Source organism: Oncorhynchus gorbuscha, linkage group LG24, assembly GCF_021184085.1.
Source record: "Oncorhynchus gorbuscha isolate QuinsamMale2020 ecotype Even-year linkage group LG24, OgorEven_v1.0, whole genome shotgun sequence".
Lineage (NCBI taxonomy): Eukaryota > Metazoa > Chordata > Actinopteri > Salmoniformes > Salmonidae > Oncorhynchus > Oncorhynchus gorbuscha.
Window position 1 is genome coordinate 28,500,283 of NC_060196.1, and position 17,879 is coordinate 28,518,161.

General features: G+C 44.8%; 1 protein-coding gene across 4 annotated transcripts; it reads left to right on the top strand.

Annotated features, from left to right (window-relative positions):
• Nucleotides 1–1,021: 1,021 nt before the first annotated feature.
• On the top strand, nt 1,022–17,750 carry LOC124012128 (CCR4-NOT transcription complex subunit 3-like). Of its 4 annotated transcripts, none has more exons than XM_046325574.1 (18): nt 1,022–1,185; nt 4,139–4,205; nt 4,851–4,918; nt 5,526–5,600; nt 5,983–6,072; nt 9,149–9,277; nt 9,817–9,912; nt 11,368–11,587; nt 12,042–12,214; nt 12,573–12,629; nt 12,733–13,684; nt 13,902–14,007; nt 14,130–14,271; nt 14,446–14,542; nt 14,893–15,094; nt 15,326–15,458; nt 15,647–15,772; nt 16,038–17,750. In XM_046325574.1, the coding sequence occupies exons 2-18, from the start codon at nt 4,181–4,183 to the stop codon at nt 16,134–16,136; spliced, it is 2,790 nt and encodes a 929-aa protein (XP_046181530.1). In that variant the 5' UTR covers nt 1,022–1,185; nt 4,139–4,180; the 3' UTR covers nt 16,137–17,750. The 4 variants fall into 4 exon arrangements, with proteins under 4 accessions (XP_046181530.1, XP_046181531.1, XP_046181532.1 ...); XM_046325575.1 differs by having other exon boundaries at nt 11,374–11,587; XM_046325576.1 differs by lacking the exons at nt 1,022–1,185; nt 4,139–4,205; nt 4,851–4,918; nt 5,526–5,600; nt 5,983–6,072 and adding an exon at nt 8,818–8,940.
• Nucleotides 17,751–17,879: the final 129 nt, after the last annotated feature.

Here is a 17,879-nt window from a genome sequence, read left to right on the forward strand (position 1 = left end):
ACAGATTTAATGTACTCTGATGCCTGTCTGATCTGTTTAATGTTTACAGGATATTGAATCAGAATTTTAGTGTGCGTGTGGCTCGTCCTTGGTATTTTATGGAGCCAACTACTTGGGTTCTGCTCCAAGGAGGAATATTCTTTATGGTGAATGGAAAAGGGGATCAAAAGGTGTGATAGTGTCCAAAGACACCATATAAAACCAATGTGTATCAATGAGGCTCCAGAGTGGCGCAGTGGTCTAAGGCACTGCATCTCAGTGCAAGAGGTGTAACTACAGTCCCTGGTTCAAATCCAGGCTGTATCACATCTGGCCATGATTGGGAGTCACATAGGGTGGAGCACAATTAGCCTAGCGTTGGCCGGGGTAGGCCGTCATTGTAAATAAGTGATTTGTTCTTAACTGACTTGCCTAGTTAAATAAAGGTTTAAAAAATATATATAAATAAAATCTAGAGTTGTGTTAACTCCAAGCTAAAGTTACTGCTGAATTGCTGTCAAGTGTTCCCCAAATGGGCAAAGGCTTGAATGAATCTGTCTTTAATTTCCCCATGCCTTCCAGTGGGGTTGGAAAAAAAGACAATGCCAGCCCAGAGTTCTATTCAGTGAGTTTTGAAAACTAGATTGTAATATTGCTTTAGACTGATGGCAACATCTTTTATTTCAGTCATGTAGGTAGGCCATTTGATTAATGAAAGACAGCATTCATATAGCACTGTAATTAATAATCTACACATGGCAGTCTACACTTGGACTATTTACAGTTCATATTATCAATAGATTTTCTGTCGACTCAGTTTATCAGTGTTACTGGTTAGGGACATGGATCAAAACATAAGGGGGGCGAGGTTTGAGAACTCATGTTTACCTTTCACCTTTCAAAGTTAACCAATCATAGTGCGACCTGTGCGGAAGTTGTCAATCTGTCCCACTAGACGGGCAGACAGTCTAGCCAGTGGAAGGCAAAAATGAGGATGAAGATCCAATCGCTTGCAAGGGAGGCGGGCCTCCAGTCCATCAGGGCAACAGCGGAGGAGGTGTTCCTGGTAGCCATCTTGGATGTGCGGAGTGATTGTTTGGCGAAAATAATTCATACAATTTAGAAAAATAGCGTGAGGACTTGGGAAAATACGATTTAAAAGAGTGGGGTCAACTAATAAAAGAAAAGCTTAATCGGAAAATCCAGGTAAATGAATCGTACACTAAAACAGAACTAGTTTATATGCCATTTTTTTCTCCCCTCCAATTTGTCTTACACTAATAGCTTAGCCGGTGGTTCTCCATTAGCTGGCTATCATATCCGCTACAGAGACAAATTGACATGGGTTCAGCTGATATGTTTTCCAAGGAAATTCAAGCTTTGCAATAATGCACGGCAATTTTGTAGCCGACAAGTTCTTGTTACTCAGGTGTTGAAGTGGTCTACTTGTTTGCTTATCTCTGACAAATAGAAACAGCTTATAAAGTAATCTATGTTGCTTGTAAACATGTGTTTCTTTAATGCTCACGTTATTAAATAAGCGATCGTTGCCCCCCAAGCCAGATGTGGAGACTAGTCTAGCTCACTTGCTAGATCTGTTAATTAAGAAAGTCTAGTGTGGGTAAGATTTTGGCGAATGTACTTCAAATACACCCTCAACTCACTGGCTGAAGTGATGGTAAAATTGCCTTATCGAACCGTAGTTGCGCGGAGCTGCGTGGACGTTTAACATTGTCGCAAAAAAAGTAGCAAGTGATGCTCAGCAAAGTAACCTCCCTCGCCCATTACATCTTTGAACTCACGTGCACTGTCTGAATGTCAAAGTATCCAGACGCCACTCAGTGGCTACAATTCATGTAGCTAGGCTAGCTAAATCAGTTAGCTGCAATCCACTGCCACTTGTGATATTTACTCTTGTGTTATGGTATCGATTGACAGACACATTCAAAACGAGTCTTGTACTGTACAATAAAACAAACATACACTGAACAAAAATATAAACGCAACATGCAACAATTTCAAGGAAATCAGTCAATTGAAATCAATTCATTAGGCCCTACTCTGGATTTCACATTACTGGGAATACAGATATGCACCTTTTGGTCACATACCTTAAAAGAAAAAGGTAGGGGCATCAATCATAAAAACTAGTCAGTATCTGGTGTGACCACCATGTCTCATGCAGAGACACATCTCCTTCGGATAGAGTTGATCAGGCTGTTGATAGTGGCCTGTGGAATGTTGTCCCACTTCTCTTCAATGGCTGTGTGAAGTTGTTGGATATTGGGGGAACTGGAACACGCTGTCATACGTTGATCCAGAACATCCTAAACATGCTCAATGGGTGACATGGCTGGTGATTATGCAGGTCATGGAAGTACTGGGACATTTTCAGCTTCCAGGAATTGTGTATAGATCCTTGCTATATGGGGCTGTGCATTATCATGCTGAAACATGAGTTGATGGTGGCAGATGAATGGCACAACAATGGGCAGAAGGATCTCACAGTATCTCTGTGCATTCAAATTGCCATTGATAAAATGCAATTGTGTTTGTTGTCTGTAGCTTATGCCATCCCATAGTCCGTAGCTAATGCCTGCCCATACCATAACCCCACCTCCACCATGGGGCACTCTGTTCAAACCGTTGACATCAGCAAACTGCTCGCCCACACGACACCATACACGCTGTCTGCCATCTGCCAAGTAAAGTTGAAACTGGGATTAATCCGTGAAGAGCACACTTCTCCAGCGTGTGCCAGTGGCCATCGAAGGTGAGCATTTGCCCATTGAAGTCCGTTACGACGCCAAACTGCAGTCAGGTCAAGACCCTGGTGAGGATGACGAGCATGCAGATGAACTTCCTTGACAGGTTCTGAACGTTTGTACAGAAATTCTTCAGTTGTGCAAACCCACAGTTTCATCAGTTGGCTGGTCTCAGACCGTACAGCAGGTGAAGAAGCCGGATGTGGAGGTCCTGGGCTGGTGTGGTTACATGTTGTCTGCGGTTGTGAGGTCATTTGGAGCATACTGCCAAATTCTCTAAAATGACGGAGATGGATCATGGTAGAGAAATGAACATTAGATTATCTGGCAACAACTCTGGTTTACATTCCTGCAGTCAGCATGGCCAATTGGGTGCTCCCCTAAATCTTGTGACATCTGTGGCATTGTGTTGTGTGACAAAACTGCACATTTTAGAGTGGCCTTTTATTGTCCCTAGCACAAGGTGCACCTGTGTAATGATCATGCTGTTTAATCAGTTTCTTGATATGCCACACCTCTCAGGTGAATGGATTATCTTGGTAATGAGAAATGCTCACTAACAGGGATGGAACATTTGAGAGAAATTATATTTTTGTGCGTATGGAACATTTGAGGTCTTATTTCAGCTCATGAAACATGGGACCAACACTTCACATGTTGGGTTTTATATTTTTGTTCAATATATGTTTCTGTGAGGCCCCCCTCAGTCATTTTCCCTTTCTTGGAATGGTCAGAAATGCCTTGTTAAAGGACCCATGTCTAAACCCAATTACATGCACCATTCAACCAGGAGATGACAATGTGTAAGATGTCAACAAGTCAGACTGTCAACTATGGTCTATCTACTAAGCCTTAATAACTAGACACTTTGATACAATGTAATGGTGATGCCCCCAGGGTGTACATCAGAGTGTGTCTCATTCAAAATGCTTTTTAATGTATTTAATTTGAGTTGAAAGTCGAATACTGTACCATTAGAAATTAATCTGAGTTATCAAAACTTTGTTCTGTATGCTGGCCGTTTTGAAGCGGTAGCCTAATGTGAAAACCATGTACCTGCGCCGTGCATGCTCTCACTATACATCTTCATCACATTGAGACGTGAGAAACATTCTCCCCAGGTGGAAAGCTGGGTCGTATTCATTAGGCAGCAAACGGTAGAAAGCGGATCGAAACAGGCAGGTCTACCTGAACTTGTCCAATAACAAACGCTCTTTTTAATTTTCTGTTGCTAAACGTTTCACTGTGGTGTGCCTGTGCCCTAACGAATACGACCCAGGATTTCACACTGCTAACTTCACTGCCGAGTTAACATGCTATGAAAAAGTAATGTAGTGTAAAAGGGTTGCCAGAGATGACTGTAATCACACCGTAAGACTTCTTTTTCTCTACAGTGAAAGAAGTAAGGCATGAAGAAAACATCCTAGTCAACAGTCATGGCTGATAAAAGGAAACTTCAAGGTGAGGTTACTAAATGGTCGATCAGAATGGTACTACCTGCCAATCACCCACCACCCAGTCCATCACTACATTCCCTCCCTGCATGCATGTTCTCTCTATGAAGCAAGTCTAGCCAACAAATGAAATGTCACTTTTAATCTCTATCCATTCAGGTAGAGATTTACCTCTTCATTCTAAACCTGTCACTCTACAACGCAGTATAGTGCACTCTGCTTACTGTGATCAAATTGTCCTGCGCGGATGTGATCGCAGTAAGAAAAGTGCTGCACTGTATTACTGAAAAGGGTTGTGACGCCAAAAATAAGAAGCCAGAAGCAACGTTTAGGAGCAAGGCTGCGCAAGGCCAAAGTCAGACTTACTCTGCGAAGACAACCTTCTTAAATGAAGACTACCGTGGCCAGTGCCTGTGGCACTGCATTTTTAACCAGGTTTGGGGTGACACATGTAGCTTTTACTGCATCTATCATTGATGAGCCCGCCAGCCATAGTTGTAAAAGCGGTGTTGCTTTATGGGGAGAGGGAGAGCTTCGCTTTTTGGACTTTACATTATTCATCCTGACGTGATGCGTCGTGAAGTATTTCTTTTTTTTTGAAGCCGTGGCTCTCTTTCCCAAACCCTCCCTGTTATTCTATGCCCTTCCCCAGGTGAAATAGATCGATGTTTGAAAAAAGTTACGGAAGGCGTGGAACAGTTTGAAGACATTTGGCAAAAGGTAACAGCCATATCTCATTTTGAATTTTGAAAGAATGTTTGTGTGATGATCTGAAAATGTGTGCTAACTTGGGCACAGATATGGAAGTTGAACTCTACCTCCCTGGGCGCTTTGCTTGTTGGAATGTTTTGTGCTGACCGTACGAAGGTCCACCAAATTATTCAACGTTTAACATCCATTGTATATTCAGGGCCTTAAATACTGCATCACACCTCGTTTGGTAGGGTTGTAGACATTGTTCACGGGCCGCGGGGACAGAGAAGTAACAGTTTGTTAGTGTGTAAAGCAAAGAAGAACACGTTTTAACGCCACACTCCTGAGTCGGGTGTTTCGGCCCAGTGGCAACCCCGCCACTTGAATTGGTGTAAAGTTGAGGGATGATGAGACTGGAAGGGAATGTAGACTAGTCACTCAAAATGTATAGACAGAGGGCTAAGCTATGGATGCTAGGCTCGACACTCTATGAGATTGAATTTGCCATGCTAGTTTTAGACGTATTGTGAAGCTCTAGGCTACATTGTTTAAAGACTTGATATGAAATATGTTTGGGAAGAGATACTGTTTTGTCTGAGTGTACTCTGTGTGACTGTGCCCCTCCAAACCACAGCTTCACAATGCAGCCAATGCTAACCAGAAGGAGAAGTATGAAGCCGACCTCAAGAAAGAGATTAAAAAACTACAGGTGGGACACAGACAACGCTAGAGTTCTCAACTGTTATGTGGCTTGAGGACACATGGGTTTTGGGATGTTCCTCAAATGTCAAAACAATGTTTACTAGTGTTATATGGTTTAGCCTGCCCACAGGTGTTTGTGTGTGCACACGTGGGTGCGTGCAGACATGCATGTGTTGATTACATCTGATGAGGGTCAGCTCTCCTTAAAACCCAAGCGAAAGCATCTGGGTGTCCACTTTGTGTTTTTGTTTCTGAACGTGTCCATGTGGACCAAACTTATGTGCGTGCGTGTCAACCATACTTGATCTCACAGGGCAAGCCACAGCATGCTTTCACTAAGATAACTTATGTCTCTTTCTCTCCCGCTCTGTCCCCCCCCCCCCCCCCAGCGTCTTCGAGACCAAATCAAGACGTGGGTGGCCTCCAACGAGATCAAAGACAAAAGGCAGCTAGTGGAGAATCGCAAACTCATTGAGACGGTGAGTGTGTGGAACACATGTTCATTAGCCGCATACTGTGGAAACCGTTGGTATAAACACCTGTGCTTAGCACGGCCTACCAAACCACAATGCATTGATGAGGTTATTCAGACAAGCTTCAATGACCGCACCTGCTAACACAATGAGATGTGTCATCTTAACCTCTGGATCTAGGGTCTTGTATCGAAGTGTGTGAGCATCTGAGGTTTTGGTTGACCTGAAATGTGGTGCTACTAAGGCAAAAAATATACATGCGATGGTGTTGAAAAGGACACTTGTATCAGGACTCTTGATGTGACCTTTGTATTGTGGTGATCAGCCAATACAAACTGACAAACAATGGTGACTTTTGATAATATTACCTTTGTGTATGTATTCAAAGCCATGTTCATTGTGAATACTAGATCTCTGTTAGCAGTAAGGTTTATCAGAGGAAGGCAACTAGATTCAGGCGCGAGGGGCGATTTATGTCAGAGCGGGTGGTCAGGAACATAATTACTAGAATTTGTACACTGCAAAATGACCACAACTAAGCCCCAAAAGATTTGATTTGAAAATAACAATTTCATACCTTGATTACATTGAGACACGGTCACATAAAAAAAAATGTCTTTGTGTGAATACTTGGGAACAGACCCCCCCCCCAAACGTTTTTCTTTGGAGGGCCAAATAAAATCACTTGCGGGACGGTCTAGGCCCGCTGGCCACCTATTGCCATCCCCTGGTTTATATTGAGTCTACTGCAGATCTTTAAATCATCTGCATTTCGCACCGGTGAAACTTTGTTTAGCCGAGGGCAATTCCACAGTAACAGATTTACACCATTTCCCCCCCTCCCTTAAAATGTATGCCAAACAAAAACCATTGATATCCAAGTTTAACAAACCACACACCTCTATGCACAAGGACTACTTTGAACAATTTCCAATTAAAAATCTCAGGTTATGCGACCACATTTTTCAAAAACTCTTGAAATACCTGCTCCGAATTAAGATTCAAAAGATGTCTGCAAAAAGAATGGGGTGTCAGCTATGCCATTGAACTACAGTAAGTGAAGTGGCTTTACACCCGGTAACTGAATCACATCATGGGTCCTTGTTCTACACAGAAATGCATAATTCTGGATATGAATGTCATTCTCTTCATGCTTTACAAGTTTGGACAGCACAATAGAGCGGAATTCAGTACAGTACAATACACCTCAGGCTACTTCTCTTTACTGCATTTTACTGTACTGTCCAAACTTGTTAAACGTAAGTCTATGATGGGTTCAGATTTGGTCCAGTCCATCTGTAGGCTTTAACATCAAGGCCAGGGTGGACTGATCAAATTTCAACTACTTTTTAGACGTTCCGGTATTGGCTGATGCTCAGTGGGTGAGGATGCTGGTTAAAGTCAATGGAAAGAGGGGGCTCGTCGGTAGGTGTCAGTAAGATCTGGGAGAGGTGAAATGAACCTGGAGAGGGAGGGGTTGTCTAGGCTTAGACTGTTTTAACCACCAGCCAACAGAGACAGAAAACAGTTATGAGCTGAACATAATTCCATTACATATTTTTTGGGGGTTAATTCCGTTACCAATTTGGTAACAGAATTATGAGTTTTAATCACTTAATTCATAAACAAAAGGGATATCAGTAAAATGACTATACAAAAATGGGTAGGTCTACCATTAAAGGTTACTTCTGTGAACTTTATCTTCACTCGTGAAAATATCTTTAAGAAATTAGTATGTGGTAACATTTCTTAAACTTACAGATGGTAAACAATTTCTCCCAAACAAAAATATAGACTCTTGGCTTTCATTTGAATTTCAATCTATTTAGAATTCTAGGTAGAAATGTTCCTAATTGAAGAGAATTGGAATCAGTGTACTTTCTGAATTGACTGCAAATGAAATGGAATTGACTCCAACCCTGCTATGAATTTCACATGTTGGCGCTCATGGGTCCTTTGATGGAAATGCCTCTAAGCATAATGTGCTTCTCCCCCCCCCCACTTACTGTAATGGGGCGACACCTGTTCAAGGCAGGCAGTTTGCCCCCTTTGTCTCAGTCCCAAATGACAATGGTGTACTATTTAGAATGTCCCCGTCAGGTTCCAGTTCCACAGAGCCCTACCCTGATCTATTTGAAGGCTTTGTCAGTCCACTCTTGAGCTGAGGTGGATTAAATAACCAGGCGGAGATTCCATCCACAGCCAGGCCCCCCTCAGGAGAACAGTTAGCCACATGAATAACATTTAGCAAATAGTCACCGCTCTGCTAAGCGTTCACAGGCTTCATGCCAGGGTTTTAATTTAGCTTCTTGTTATACTGTTAACAGATTAACACAGGGGGGGCTATCAATCTTATATACAAAGGTGCTGCTGGCATGCTCTTGTGTGGATGACGCATATTACTACACTTACTGGGGCTGCTGACTTCTAGGGAAATGCATTGAAGCAATGTTTCCGTGTTAGGCTGGGTTTACGCGCCTCCAAGCATTCTCCTTAGCCAAAACGTCATACAAATTCTGCACCGAACTCTGATTGTGGAAGTCAGAGGTTGTGGATGGAGTCTCTTCTGAGAACACCTAGTGGAGAATATCCAGCATTACTGGTCAAGGAAAGCACACAGGTGTCAAAACTTAGTAATCACTGGTCTAATTGGGAGATCTGTACACCTGCTGCAGTCACTCTGAACCATTCTATTGGAGGATGGCTTTAATTGGTGAGGACTCTGTGTTAATCTCCACCCACAGTGCCCAGCAGGCACATGTTCAGTAGGTCTGAAACGGCAAGGTGTTATCTGAACTTGCCCCCCCACAAAAAAAAAAAAAAAATGCTTCCTTTGGGTGTCCGTTGAATAGCATTTCAAAAAGTTTTGCTATGGTATGCCCTAACACGACCTTATTTTGCTCGCCAACTAGTCCAATGCTTTGATGTGAGCAGTTGGAAACATCTGCTTTCGCAAGCCAATAGTTTTTATTTATTTTTTAAATCTTTGGCATAGCTAGCATGTGGTATGCTAATGGATTCTCAAAGAGAACTTATCACCTGTAGTGATTTATAAACCATTTCCTGCTATCGCCCCCTTTAGCAAATGGAGCGGTTCAAGATCGTGGAACGAGAGACCAAGACAAAGGCTTACTCGAAGGAGGGGCTGGGCCTGGCACAGAAGGTGGACCCAGCCCAAAGGGAGAAGGAGGAGGTTGGCAATTGGCTAACGGTGAGCATTACTTTTGATTGAAAACCTTTGTTTCACAAAACATGAGCTAAATTCTATTGCCATTAATATGGTCTGATGAAATGACATAAATGACTTGGATTTCATCATGCTATCTATGCCTATTCATTGCAGTGCACTTGGATTTCAAAGTACATAAGACTTGTTAAATGTCCAAATCTGAATTTGCTTTACTGCGTAATTTCTAGGGCCAGGACGGTACCAGTGTTCTAATATTTTCTCCATGGCAAAAATGAAAACACCAAGCAGACCAAACTCTTTAGTTCTTTAAAACTTGCTGTATGTAAAATAGTGTGCTTTTAGCTTGGGAAATGTCCGTTTCCCTAAAGAACTTAAATCCGCTTTGTGTTTTGTTTCCTTGCCACGGTAGTGGTATCGTCCCAGCCCTAATAGTTTCACCTATGAATTAGGTTTTGGTGGGGTTTTTTAAAAGTGTTTGCATAGACCACACTGCATAACGACTGGTTCTGGTGTGATCATGTTTAAATCATTTGAATGACGTCACGCCTGTCGTCCATCAGAATACGATAGACACTCTGAACATGCAGGTGGATCAGTTTGAGAGCGAAGTGGAGTCCCTCTCAGTCCAGACTCGAAAGAAGAAGGGAGACAAAGAGGTCAGTAGTCGCAGCATATGTTATCTACACTACATGACCAAAAGTATGTGGACACTGCTCGTCAAACATCTGATACCAAAATCATGGAATATTTAATATGGAATTGGTCCCCCTTTTGCTGCTATAACAGCCTCCACTCTTCTGGGAAGGCTTTCCACTAGATGTAGAAACATTGCTGCTATAACAGCCTCCACTCTTCTGGGATGGCTTTCCACTAGATGTAGAAACATTGCTGCTATAACAGCCTCCACTCTTCTGGGAAGGCTTTCCACTAGATGTTGGAACATTTAGCTGCAGGGACTTGCTTCCATTCAGCCACAACAGCATTAGTGAGGTCAGGAACTGATTTTGGGCGATTAGGCCTGGCTCGCAGTCAGCTTTCCAATTCAGCCCAAAGGTGTTCAATGGGGTTGAGGTCAAGGCTCTGTGCAGGCCAGTCAAGTTCTTCCACACCGATCTCGACAAACCATTTCTGTATGGACCTCGCTTTGATCATAGGGGCATTGTCATGCTGAAACAGGAAAAAGCCTTTCACAAAGTTGGAAGCACAGAATTGGCTAGAATGGCATTGTACGCTGTAGCGTTAAGATTCAACTTCACTAGAACTAAGGGCCTAGCCCGAACCACGAAAACAGCCCAGACTATTGTTCCTCCACCACTAAACTTTACAGTTGACACTATGCATTGGGGCAGGTAGTATTCTCCTGGCAAACCTAGATTTGTCGTCGGACTGCCAGATGGTGACACATCACTCTAGAGAACACGTTTCTACTGCGCCAGAGTCCAATTGCTGCGAGTTTTACACCACTCCAGCCGACGCTTGGCATTGGCAGTCCCGTTCTGTGAGCTTGTGTAGCCTACCACTTAACGGCTGACTCCTTGTTGCTCCTAGGCGTTTCCACTTCACAATAACAGCATTTATAGTTGCCCGGGGCAGCTCTAGCAGGGCAGAAATTTGACGTACTGACTTGTTGGAAAGGTGGCGTCTCATGACGGTGCCATGTTGAAAGTCAGAGTTCTTCAGTAAGGCCATTCTACTGCCAACGTTTGTCTATGGAGATTGCATGGCTTTGTGCTCAATGTTCTACACCTGTCAGCATTTGGTGTGGCTGAAATAGCCCCCCTCCACTCATTTGAAGGGGTGTCCACATACTTTTGTGTGTCTATAGTGCACCTTCTCCATATCTTCCCCTCCATCTCTCCCTCTCTCTCTCTGTTTTCTTCCATACCAAAGTAATTTCTCGTTAGATGATGCCATTCTAACTCTAAATTCATCTCTCATCCTATATATGTCTCTTATTTTCTCGGCACGCTGCATTACCCAATGCACCTAATGTAAAGTAGGTACCATCTGTTTTCCACTTCCATGCCTCCACACATGCATATAGCACATTCTGCGCTGAATGCGTACAACTGAGTTTGAGGCATCAACTTACACGCGCGTCTCTGCTATAGAAACAGGATCGCATCGAAGAGCTGAAGCGCTTCATCGAGAAGCACCGGTACCACATCCGGATGCTGGAGACCATCCTGCGCATGCTGGACAACGACACCTTGCCGGTGGACTCCATCCGCAAGATCAAGGACGACGTGGAGTACTACATGGACTCGTCGCAGGACCCCGACTTCGAGGAGAACGAGTTCCTCTACGACGACCTGGATCTGGAGGAGCTCCGTAAGTGCTGCTTCGCGGTGGTGTTGTCTCGACACTCAGTATCACGCTACTGATAACAACAAAAGGACGGTAATCACGGCAAGGAAACAAAACAGGAAGCAGATAATTTCCTGAGGAAACAGTCCTGAAACGGCCACCCCAAAGTCACATTTTGTAGTAAAATACAAATCTATAGCACACACTATTTTACCTAAAGCCGTTAAAGGACCATAGAGTATTTCCATGGCAAAAGCCATGGAAAGAGTATCGATACTGTGTCAAGACATCACTATTCCATGTATGTGACTATTCCTGAGCGTGTGTGTGTACTGCATATCTTAGACTCCATGTGTGTATAATTTACGATGGCTTGGTTATTGCAATACTGTACGTTCCATTTCTGTACCTGTTGTCTCTGTATAACTGCCCACTTAACGTTTTTCCTTATGCAACTTTTGTTTTTGTTTTTATGTAGCTACCTCTCCCTCTGTCTCCCCCCATCCATCTCTTGTGTCTCTAGCGGGGTCGCTGGTGGCCACGTCCCCGCCGGGCCAATCGCTCCTGGACGACGATCTCTTCCATCAGATCTCCAGCGGCACGCCTACCTCCACCACTTCCTCCTCACCCATTCCCGCCACGTACACTACGGTGAGGAAACCCCTGGTTCTGTCTACTTCTCACCTCAGTCTCCGTTGTGTCCCCTACTTGCTCGCCCATTCTTTAGAACCGCCCACTCTCATGCTGTACTGTTAGAGGATAGTAATTAGGTGTTGTGAATGTTGACTTGTTCCTGGGTTGGAGTGGGTGCTCCGTGGTCCCTCTCTCTCAGATCAGAGGGGGTTTAGAGAAACAAGGATGAAAGCGAGCAGATGAAGTTTGTATTGAGCCTCAATATGAACAGCACTTGATTTAATTTAGTTACAAAACATGTTTTGCGCTGAATTAGAACCGGTGGTCATGGCTCGGTGCTGATTGGGAGATCTTTTGGGGGGGGTTTTTTCTCCAGGAGAACTCTGAAGATGACAAGAAAAGGGGACGTTCGACAGACAGTGAAATCAGTCAGGTAAGATGCATTGCAAAGTAAACCGTGCTGTCTGAGTCACTTTCTTTTTGTTGCTGTGCTGCACCAGAAGTGGTTTTGAAGTATGTATTTTATTCCATTTCAGTCACCTGTCAAGAATGGCAACCCCTCTTCGTCGTTGTCTTCATCGTCCTCATCCTCCTCGTCCTCCTCTTCATCATCTGCCTCTGGCGCCTCCTCGGGAGCAGCCTCTTCCTCGCTGGTCTCTATGGTGAACATCGCCGGAGGTGGCCAGGCCAACGCTGTGGGCAACAACAACAGCCTTCTGGGCAACATGGGGGGTCTCCTCTCCAACTCTGGCAGCTACAGCGACGCTACCCAGCAGCAACTTCAGCAGCATCACCAAACGCAGCAGGCCAGAAACTCAATCCTCTCCTCCAGCCCGTCGAACAACATCCTTCTCCCCAGCCCCTCTGCCTCCTCGCCCGCCATCTCTAGCACAGCCCTCACACCCAACACCCAGCCGCAGGCTCTGTCAAGGCCCTCTCCGGGCTCCACCTTGGGGCTCGGGTTGGGCTTGGGCCTTGGTAAAGGCGGCATGAGTGGGTCACCGGCTGTCAGCCAGATGTCGGGCCTTGGCCTGTCAGGGATGCCGGCGTCCTTAAACACCATGGCCGGACTCCTGGCGGGCTCCACTTCGGCCCCCTACGCCATGGCAGCAGCAGGCTCCGGGACCATAGGAAGCCCCCTTGCAGGGAAAATCAGCAGCCTGAGCACTAGCAGCACTAACTCCAGCGCAGTGGGACCGGTGAGCGGATTCAGCGACAGGTCCACGGGCCTTTTGGGCTCTGTGCCCGGTGCAGTTGGTGTCAGTGGTGGGATCCTAGGCCTTGGCTCAGGACAGTCGACAGTCCAGGGCCCTCCACTGGTGTCCCCCAGTCCCATAGGAGGGGGCCTGGCCCCTGGAAGCAGCCTGGGAGCTATAGGAAGCATTGGAGGGAACTCTGGATCAGGAGCGCCAAACAGCTTGGGCATCGGAGGTGGAAATGCGGCGATCGCAAGGCCACCCAGTGGACAGAAGCAGAATGGTAGCACTAGTAAGCTTGAATTACCATTCGCTTATATCGTTGTTGCTCGGGTTTTATCCATCCATGGCATTTTTTTGTGAATTGTTTGTTTATAGTAGTTGTTCAACCCAGAATTGGGGTGTACAGATTATAAGGTCGACCAAACCAAATGAATATCGCCTATGTACAGTATTGTCAGAGTTCTGTTTTAGTTTGAGAGGGAGGTTTACAATCTCCTCTGTCCCAGGTTACAGTGCTGTAGTAGCAGACAGCACACCAGATTCTGCCCTCAACATTGCCAGCCAATTACAAAGCAGCCAACCCTCGTCTTTGATCTCCACCACCAATCAGCTGTGAGTAAATTCTACTTTTTTGAAGTCCTATGGTATCGTGTATTGTGAATCTCACTGTATGGTCATAATTTATTCAAACTCACTTAAAAACATATCAACCAATGTCTCTCTTACCCACCCAGTAAAGACAGTGGCCCCAGCCTTTTAGGGTCCATGACCCTACCCACCAGCACTCCCTCGCCATCCTACATTGAGAGTAAACCTTCAGGCAGCAGTATGCTCAACGGGCCGCTCTCCTACACACAGGCCTCTGAAAGCATGAAGGTGAGAAACACAAGGAGCTTCGTGTAACAAAATGACCCTGGCCGTAGACATTGATCTAGGATCAACCCCAAATACTAAACTGAGCCATAACGGGGAGGACTTCTTGGGACTCACCCGATGTCAGATTTCCTGATCTCTCTCACACAGTTGGTTTAACTCCTTTCGCACTTTCAGCCCCAGGAGACTCTGAGCACTGTGAAGTCCATGGCCGAACAAGCGGGCCTGGGCTCAGCAATGGAGGGAGAGTTGCCCCCTCTGCACCTCACCACAGGTGAGCAACCAACGGGACATCATGTAGTGTTTCAAGTGATGCTGACTGGGAGACTGTCTTAACACCTTTCAATTATTTACGGTATTGTTACTGGGCGTCAGGTAGCCTAGTGGTTAGAGCGTTGGGCCAATAACCGAAAGGTCGCTGGTTCAAATACCCGAGCCGACAAGGTGAAAAATCCGTCTTCCCTTGAGCAATTTGGTTCCCGGGGCTCCTACTACGGCTGACCCTGTAAAACAACACATTTCACTGCACCTATGTAACAGTAAAACAACCTTTTTGGGGGGGGGAGCCTTCAGACCAGACTCCTTTTTTTTTTCAAATTCTCTTTTCTCTCTCTGTGGCTTCAGACATTTTCCCCAGCACTACAGTGCCTCCAGGGCCTCCCTCGGCCCCCCAGCAGCCCTCGCTCTCGGAGGTCAGCATCCCCCCATCGCTGGGTGTGTGCCCGCTGGGGCCCGTACCCCTGTCCAAAGACCAGCTGTACCAGCAGGCCATGCAGGAGTCGGCCTGGACGCACATGCCCCACCCCTCCGACTCAGAGCGGATCAGGTACGAACATGGAGGCAATCTGAAGCCACAAAGATTCTCCAGGGTTGAATCTCAAGTCTTCTTGCTTCCCCCTCACATTTTGGAGAGGACATGAGTACTCAAGGAAAATACTTTTGAGATTCACCCCAGGCTTACATTTTGGGGGATATCTGTGTCACTTCTCTGCACTGTTGCTTTGGAGACTAAATTGCATGTATTTAATCCCCTATTGTGATTGTTTTGGTCCTCCAGGCAGTACCTGATGAGGAACCCGTGTCCCACCCTGCCTTTCCACAACCAGGTGCCACCCCCCCACTCCGACTCTGTGGAGTTCTACCAGAGACTGTCCACGGAGACACTGTTCTTCATATTCTACTACCTAGAGGTGTGTGTGTGTGTACATGTGACAAAACCAAGCTTTACTGTGTGACTGAGACGCTGATTATTTTTGATGGTTTTACTTTTGATGAGAAAGATGTAACGACACACACCGCCAATCTTCAGGCCGTGTCATGTTTTGGACATGGTTGTGTACATAGAAGTAGCATATTCCCTTCTGTGTTCTCTCCGCAGGGCACCAAGGCCCAGTATCTGGCAGCCAAGGCCTTGAAGAAGCAGTCGTGGCGGTTCCACACCAAGTACATGATGTGGTTCCAGAGGCACGAGGAGCCCAAGACCATCACAGATGAGTTTGAGCAGGTGAGCTCGCGTCCCCCCCCCACACACACACACACTGCAGACTCCTTGGATTGCAATCTTTGTCGTGTTCATTGGGCACCAAACGGAAGAGAACTGATTGAAACAGGAAGAGACTACCTTGACTTGTCCAGTAATGAACACTTGTGTTTTCTGTTGCACGCCCTGTCAAAATATAACCGTTATTTAAAGATTAAGATTTTTGTCAAATTTTAAAGATTAAGGATTTTCACCAACATTGCTGTGCTTTTTCCAATGTCTTTTAAAGGGGACGTACATTTACTTCGACTACGAGAAGTGGGGACAACGGAAGAAGGAAGGATTCACGTTTGAGTACAGGTACCTTGAAGACCGAGACCTCCAGTGACATAAGGCGAATAAAAGAAGGGTGGACTACTGTCGACATTCCTGGATTGAACTGAACACACTGGGAAGAGGGACGGATGCAGACGCGAGACTGAGCCAGTCTGAGAACAACAGAATGCATTTGGAGCTCCTCCCTCTTTGCCTTGCGACGCCACACCCCTACAGTGATAAACCCCTCCCTCTTTTCCCATCAGGCCGTTTTTGATTTAGATTGAAGCTTTTAATCTCTTACCTGAACTGGATCCCTTTCTTTTTCTTTTTTTTTTTGTTGGCAGATAAGAAATCATGATTTCATATGTTCGGTTGATAACGCACTCTGTATTGTTTTTTTTTTTGTGTTTTTCTTCAAAACTCACCTACCACTCATTGACAACCAAAGATGATTGGTCAAATCCGTCTTAATTCTCAGCAGTATGGCAGTCCAATTTAATTAATAAATAAATTAATAAATAAAAATGTTTAAAAAAAAGTGACAAGGCACAGAGAAAGGCCAATCAAATGAGCCCTTGAGGGATGTTGGGTCCGGGGTGGTTCCAAAGCGTTTCACAGCAGTCAGGTCATCGCTGGGTTGTACACAAGCTAAAGACTAGATGGGGAAACGGTAGCAATTCCATGGGGTGACTCCATGTTTTATCCCTAATGAATACTCTCTTCAGGGTCACCAGCCCCGCCCTAATACTAAACTAATAGCTGCCTCTTGGGTACACCCAGCATTGACCACACTGCCATAAAGACTGCTGTAGTACAACATGGTAACCAATTCATTCTTGTCCCACGTTACAACATTACGTTTATATTGCTGTGGTCAACGGCAACAGAAACCACACCAGCACTGAAGTGTCTCGTCTGTAGAGAAAGTTTACAGGTGTTTTTCCACCCCAGAGGCGGGCTTTTACAATAAAACGCAAGACTGCCCTAGTAATAACAAGTCATTATTTTTGTTCCCGTCACTTTGATGATAATGTACAAATCAATTGTGATTGCACTTCCAAATTCACTTCAACCACCAGGTAGATATTTCCTTTTCTCAGGAAGTGTTTGATGGATCATTATGTGAGGAAATATACCGCGTCAGAAGCTCCATCATAGCAGCACAAAAAAAACACACAAATCAGACTGACACCTCCGGGCAATTTTGTTTTGTCTGCCCCAATAAGGCTTTCTATTCCCATTTAATGGCCATTTGTTTCATTTCTATAAGGCTTTTTAAAAATAGTATCCTCCAATGTTTGGAGTGCAATCTTAAGTTTGTCATTTTCATTTGCCTGTGTCATCTCAAGAGATGGAAAGCGTTTAAATTCTAAGGAGTTGAGACCCTTTTATTTTATTTTTTTAAAGAAAATAACTTGTCGGAGCACCATTCACTGACAAGCCTGCTGTTTTTAATGTTATCTTTACCTATTGGGTGAGCGGAAGGGAAGAGAAGTCATCCAGAGGTGAAATGTGAATCTCTCCCCCTCTGAAAGGGTGTTGTATAGACTGTCACGTTCATCCTTTCCGTCGTTGTCTTCTGGACAGCATGACACTTGCAAAGTGGAGCTGAGAAAATTAAGTAAATATGAAGCATAACCATGAATAAAGGATTGTAAAATATTAATAAAATAATTACTTTTCAGAAGTATTGTTTTTTTTAAATCATGTTCATAAACCTTTTGAGCGCCTTAACTTTGGGTAGCAGACAAGTACATTGTGTTATTACTTGTTTATAACAGTAGTTTTACTACAGTTCCTTTTTAGGACCGTA